At 35.8% G+C, this 7,070-nt stretch overlaps 1 protein-coding gene and 1 pseudogene across 1 annotated transcript; one reads left to right on the top strand and one right to left on the bottom strand.

Annotated features, from left to right (window-relative positions):
• Positions 1–2,042: 2,042 nt before the first annotated feature.
• LOC147544275 (E3 ubiquitin-protein ligase UPL5-like) lies at positions 2,043–4,749 on the bottom strand. The gene is made up of 2 exons (XM_086636399.1): positions 3,087–4,749; positions 2,043–2,982 (listed from the first exon to the last, which is right to left on the bottom strand). Exons 1-2 carry the CDS (start codon positions 4,558–4,560, stop codon positions 2,303–2,305), a joined length of 2,154 nt encoding a protein of 717 aa, XP_086492525.1. The 5' UTR covers positions 4,561–4,749; the 3' UTR covers positions 2,043–2,302.
• Positions 4,750–5,069: 320 nt separating this feature from the next.
• Positions 5,070–6,194, top strand: LOC147544274 (putative serine/threonine-protein kinase PBL15; annotated as a pseudogene).
• The last annotated feature ends 876 nt before the right edge of the window (positions 6,195–7,070 follow it).

Genomic DNA, 7,070 nt, shown 5'->3' with positions numbered 1-7,070 from the left:
GTGTATAGTTATTTGTACTATTCCCTGTTAAACTTTAACCGATGACGGTGTAACCTGTGCTCCACGGGCACTAACAGTTCTTCCGAACGTATTACAAATCGATCACACTACGTGAATGAGCACTTTAGAAATTCTAACTTATTATATAGATTGTCAATTGAAGTATTTAAAGCAAATGAATGCTATACCCTGTCAGCAAGGAATCGATAAGTCAATTGAAGTATTTAAAGCAAATGTAGAAAGAGAGATACCTCACTGATTTCTTCCTTATCCGCTTTGAATTTCTTCTTTAAAGCTTCACCTTTCCAGCTATAAAAGTGAAAATATTAGATTTTTAAGAGGACTCTTAACTTGATTCGACTTCGAACATATTATCTTCTGTAACCAACTTCAAGTGTTTAAGAACCCTAGTTTTCACTTTGAGTTTCTGAACTCGCGAATCTAATCTATATAAATAATAATGAGCCAATTAAACTAACAATACATATTTGAACGAATAAACACTTAATTTAGAGAGAGAAGAAACGGAGAGAAGAGAGACGTACCTATTTTTTTCTGCTGCTGCTCCGGTTTCACTCTCCTTAGGGTTTAGCACTTTCGAAACTCTAACTTCAGAAGCCCTCTGAAAACCTAATTTCTAAATTCTCTAAATTGTAGAAACCCTAACTTAAAAATCTCCAAATGATATAAACCCTAATTTCAGAAATTTCAAATTTAAACCCCTGAAGTGGAAAAAAATTTAAAAATCTCCAAATGATTTTCACTTAATAAGTGCGGGTCGGCAATTTTAGGCCGTTTGTTTTTTCACTTAATAAGTAAATATCACTTGTAAGTGGGGTCAAAGTAAGTGCAAAAAAGTAAACTCCAACTTGGAGCTTATTTTTTTGCACTTACTTTCTAAGTGCTAAAAAAGACATTTCTATCCCTATCGAATATAATAATTACCAATGTAATTATAACTAAATAGAAAATCTTAAACAATTGATAAGTAAACAAAAATCTTTTTATGACTTTATCAATGACCCTTTTCCTTCTTTACTCATCCTTCACCTAAGCTTTTCTCTTAAATTTTTTTCACATCTCTTCCTTCATTAATCACGGAACCACCCAAACTCCATGATGCAACGTAAGTTATTTCTCCTTCATAATTTTTAATTACTTGAGGTTAATATTTTCGACATAAAGCATTCATAAATCGTAATTCTCTTGTATCCAAACTCGCGAGCATAATGAATTAGTATGAAATGCTAATATGTAAATACTTTAAGGTCAAAATAGACAATTTTCTCATTTTTATGACATTTAGAATTAATATAAAAACAAAAATCAAACACTTAGAAGTGATAGAAAACAAACGCCATATCACTTACAAGTGATATCCCTTACTAAGTGATTATCACTTAGTAAGTGGTAGCACTTAGAAGTGCTAAAAAATCAAACACCCTCTAAATGAAGTTGCAAAACGAAATCAAAACCCTAAATCACCTGTATAAACCGAGAGAGAGAGAGAGAGAGGTTCTGTGTCTGTGAGAGAGAGAGAGCGAGAGGGACATCCAACAACAAACCCTAACTCGATAGAAAGATGGAGAGAGACCTACGATGAGAGAGGGAGAGAGAGAGAGAGAGAGACATACTTGCTAGAGGAGATGAGCGACGTACCTGCGAGAGGAGATGAGTCGGAAGGAGGTGTTTGAAAATGGAAGATGAGGGAGGGAGAGTCGTCAGAAAGAAGACTGGGAGGGAAGATGAGGGAATGAGCTGTTTGGAAGGGTATTAGTGTAATTTTGAAGTAAAGAAGATGGCATCTTTAAAAAGATAGTCTTTGTTATAGATCTCAACCCTTGGATGAATTGTGATTAAATCTCAACCCTCTATATTTAAGAGAAGAAATTCCAGCCACTTGATATAACCTCATCAAACTAAATCTACACCGTTGGGAGGAGGGAAAAAGATACCCTCCTCCCTTATTATATAGATTTCATTTCTATATCTTTCTCCTCACTCAAAATATATTATACTCATTCTTCTTCAAGAAAAAGGTCTAATTGTTACTCAAAATATATTATACTTCATTTTTGTATCTTTCCCATCAAGATTTCGTCTTTGTTTTTTCCCTTCACAATCTTCCGCTATATATAAATAATCCATCTGTCCACAAACATATCATTCGCCTTATTTTTTTCTATACAAAAATTTAAATGTATTTGAATTTTCTTAAGCTTTCAAATCAGGGGCCTAAAATATATATTCCTTGCTAACAAATAAATTAATAAAACCTTAGCTACAAATACATTGATCTTAATCAATAGAAAATATGAAACTTCCCACACTGTTGTTTACATGTTAATGGAGAACGAATAGACATCGGTCTAGACTTGGGTAATGTGGTTCCTATAATTTTTGAAAAAGGAGAAGGCCTATTTTCGTCAACACCTACATATTCACCGCTCTTTATGTCTTCTCTATTCTTCTGCAAGAATATGTGATCGAGATCTTCTAACTCTACATTCTCGAAAAACATCTTTCGACACCTTCGAGTTAGAACATCATCAAGACCTTGAATAATTAGTTTTACCTTTTCTTCGATTGATTTCATGAAGCAATGTTGGATGACTAGTTTTATATATTCTTCTCTGTTCGTACTATTCAAAACCATTTCGTTCCCTCCACGACACAACTCTACAATTGTCCTTCTGGAGACTGCTTCATCTCCTTCTTCTTCTTCTTCAGTTTCCCAAACAAATGTCAAGCCCAAACCATCTGAATCTACAAACTCATAATCCATCTCTAAAATATCTCTGCAGCTTTTGTACATGTATGGATCCACATTACGTATATCTTCCAATGTTACAATAGATCCGGCTAATTGCAAGAGAAACGATCGATCAAATCCAATTCCTATTTGCACGTCATGCATCAATGCTAAAGCAATCACTCGACCACAAAACCCATAATATTGAAGTTTTTGACGATCCACTTTTGCTGCAAACAAGATAGTGGAATTATTAAAGAAAGAAAATGTTGAAGTAGTAAGGTATAACATAACTAAAAACATGAACAGCAATTCAAATTGTCGAATAACGTACCTGGATTAAGATAGAGCCTCCGAGGGTTATGTGGGCATGATACGAATAGAGTGTTTTGTGGAGTGAATAGATGCTGGCATAGCAAGAGGAGCCACCCCTTGAAAACTCCATGACCAGCAAGTGCTACCTCATTTTTAAACTGAGGGATAAATCCATTCCGCAACATAATGGGGTTTGCAAGCCCAACATGTTTGAAAGAATCAACCAATAACTGCGACCTGTCAATGACAACTTCCGTCTTCGGTGGGTGATGATCACAGACCTGATCTGGGAATATCATCGTGATCAAATGTCTTCTAGATTCATTGTTTAGTAAATTCTTATGCCGAAGAAGCCATTGGTGATCATCGCCTCTGTTCGAATTCATAACAAGTTTGTTAATTGAAGCTCTGTGAGAATTCAAGCAAGATGAAAGCTTTTCTCCAAATACATTATAATATTTAGAGACAAAGTTCAATTCCTTGAGAATTGATAGATAATAAGACCATCCGTGATTAAATTCACATTCAGTACATCTTGTATACTCAATGCCGTCGTCCATATATGTCAGACCAAGATCAATATTGTCAAGTAACTCATTAAGATCTTCCCAAAATGGTAAAAGTTGTGTTACATTATAGCACACATCCACAAGCACCTCCATAGGAAGTAAATCAAATGATGATAGACCCCTCGATCTCATGTACTCCTCAATTTTCGTACACATATGGAGTGTCAATACAGAGAAGTCACGGATATCACCCTCAAATCGTGATTTTAACGAAGACGGCACTCTGCAAAAGCACGACTCTCTGACCAACTTCATATTTACAACAAACTGTTGAGTGAGCTCCCTCATAAATGGGTGAAAGTAAAAGAGTAAGTCCCTCGGTCTTCCGTACATGAAAAAATTAGATGTGTTTGTAGGCCCAATTGATTTCAATAAATATATGTAAGTTTGACGACATGAGTAGTATAACCCAGAAGTTGTTGTTGTTGTTGTTGTTGTTTTGTCATCATAGAGAAGAACGGTGAACCGTAAAGCTATACTAGCGAATAGGTGTTGAATGTACATAGGGTAGGATTGGATATTAGGATAGATAAAGAGACGAATTGATTCTTCCGCTATAGCTCTGTAATATTTGATGGGGGATTTGTATAAATCAACTAGATATTTGGGCATTCCATATAACAGAAACAATTTTAGATGCTCCCTTTTCTTACGATTTCTAGGTATCATGGTCAAGTAACAATTAAGATTGGATAATATGTAATTTCTTATTAAATCATCTTCATCACCACCATTACTATAATTGTTAATAAGACGTAAAGTAGAGAAAGCCAAATTTCTCAGTACTCGTATTGCTCGCTTATGGCACTTCTTAGATGCAAAGATACGGACACCCCCTGTTGCAAATTCTACTTCAGGTATGAATTCAATTCCCTCTGCTTCAATGTTCCTCAAGAAGTACCCTTCCTTGTCCAATAATCTCATCTCGCCCCCCTCCAATAAGAGATGAACAAAATTCTGTCTATAACCCCAAAATCTTCTCTCTGTCTTTCATCAACCAAAAGGGACTTCCTTGTATTCCTATAAAAAATACTTGAATGGAAAGTCTCTGTCTCTCTCTCTCTCTGTTTCTAGTCTACCCTGGGTCGTTCTTTATATGAAGAGGAAAGGTACTATTTAGTAGTAGGTTTCCTGAAATTTTAAATAGAAGGTTTCTATTTTACCTTTCCTGCCTATAACCTAATAACTGCAACTTTCTAAATTTGAAGATCCAACTATTCCTTATCTTCTCGTCTTTTAGTAACTAACCTATTTACCTTTGGTGATTTTTATACTTTTTTTATTTTAATTATGGTTTAGCTAATAAGACTAGTTTCTTCTAGGAGTTGTTGAAACCTAACATAAAATACTACTCCTCTCATTATTCATTAACTTTATCTTTGACTTATTAGCTAGCTACTCCAATTACTATAAACTAACTTAATCTCTTGAAGGCGGAAGTGATATTCTTAGGGCAACTCAGGCACCAAAATTTGGTGAAACTAATCGGGTATTGTAGCGAGAGTGAAGAACGACTTCTTGTTTACGAGTTTATGCCTCGAGGAAGCTTGGAAAATCACTTGTTTAAGAGTGAGTCTGATTACATAATAACATTAACAATATGACTAAATTATCCCAAAAAGTATACTCATATTAATCAATCTTTACTCCTGTTTTATATGGATTTCCTTAGCATTGGCATGGGGAACAAGACTAAAGATTGCTATTGGAGCGGCAAAAGGCCTTTCTTTACATGGTGCAGAGACACCGGTTATATACCGTGATTTTAAGACTTCAAATGTTTTGCTGGACTCTGTATGCCACTTCTTTTTCATTATATTCTGTCTTATTCTTTGTGATTAAGTAAAAGAAGTTGTGCGCTTAAAAGAAAAGTTCAAATTTGTAGGATTTTAATGCGAAATTATCAAATTTTGGACTTGCAAAGATGGGGCCAGAAGGGTCACAAACACATGTTACAACTAGAGTGATGGGGACATATGGATATGCTGCACCAGAATACGTAAATACAGGTATAATGTATCTTCTATTACACTTGCTAAAGTTAAAAAATATTAAGTATTATTAATTAGTTCAACTATGTTTTGACGAGTTTTTACAGGACATCTTACCGTGAAAAGTGATGTTTATAGTTTTGGGTGGTACTACTAGAGTTATTAACCGGGAGAAGATTAATGGACAAAACACGGCCAAAATTTGAACAAAACCTAGTTGATTTCGCCAAGCCGTACTTAACAAGTAGCAGAAGGCTAAGGTGCATAATAGATCCGAAACTGAGTGGGCAATATTCAGTAAAGGGTGCAAGAGACATGGCCGGATTGGCACTTAAATGTGCAAGTCTAAATCCAAAAGACCGGCCTAGAATGCCGCTGGTGGTGGAAATTCTTGAAAGTTTGCAAAACATGAGGGACATGGCTATTACTAATGGGCAGTGGCCTCCGGTGGGGGCGCCGCCACCAAGAAGTGGTGGAAGAAATGGTGCTAATGTTAAAGGAAGAAGAGAAGTTAGGGCAGGGACCTACCGGAAACCTTCACCTTTGGCTCCAGTAAGAAAAGGCTAATTGAATTCTTGCTCTAAAGAACCACAGGATGAGATGGAATTACAAAAAGAAGGATTATGAAAGCTTCGTGAAGGTGAATTAGAGTGTGTTTAATGATCATAAAGAAATTATGTAAATATGAGTGTTGAAGTATATTAATATAAATTAAAACTCTCTAATTGTGCAATAAGTGTTATGATAATCTCACATTGAGTGTGGAAGGGGCAGAGGTTGTAAATTATGTCAACATTATATCTTTACCCTCATTCCGATTTTTAGCCCCCAGGATGTGTCCAATTCACCAATGTAGTAACTAACCTATTTTTAGTTCGACAAAAAAAAAAAAAACCTATTTTTATCCCCCAGGATGTGTTCAAATATTCCTTTTCCTATTTTACTCACTTCTTTGTTGTCTGTTTCTTTCCTAATTTTGGAGCCTGCTAAAAGCACCCGGACAAACTCCTGTTAGCAGGCGGCGCTGTAAGCAGGCTGATCAACAACTACTTTATCTATAGGCACCGGTTCATCTGTAAGCACCCGGGCCCTTTTGATGAAAACTAACCTAACGCCTCTTACTCATCCTTCTCTCTCTAAATGTCATCTCTCAGACTCTTAGTGCACCTTCTCTCGCAATCGCACCTCAGTTGCCATTGCGTTATTAATTAACCTTCTCTCTCACTGAACCTTCTCTCTCACTGAACCTTCTCCCTCTAACCGCATCTCAGAAGATCTCCGCTAGAGTGAGATTGTTAATGAAATTTCAACAATTAGACCTAAACTGTTTTTTTTTTGTTGATTGATAATTGATTTAAGGTTTGTTTTGTAGGTCTTTTTTCTTTTTGAATTGGTCAGCGTGTCTAGAACCCTTGACCTCTAAGTGGAAGATTATACCGCTTA

Source organism: Eschscholzia californica, unplaced genomic scaffold (genome assembly GCF_041429995.1).
Source record: "Eschscholzia californica isolate CP2 unplaced genomic scaffold, dmEscCali1.0.p SCAF_4, whole genome shotgun sequence".
In the NCBI taxonomy this organism is placed as follows: domain Eukaryota; kingdom Viridiplantae; phylum Streptophyta; class Magnoliopsida; order Ranunculales; family Papaveraceae; genus Eschscholzia; species Eschscholzia californica.
This window is presented reverse-complemented; position numbering and strand designations above follow the sequence as displayed.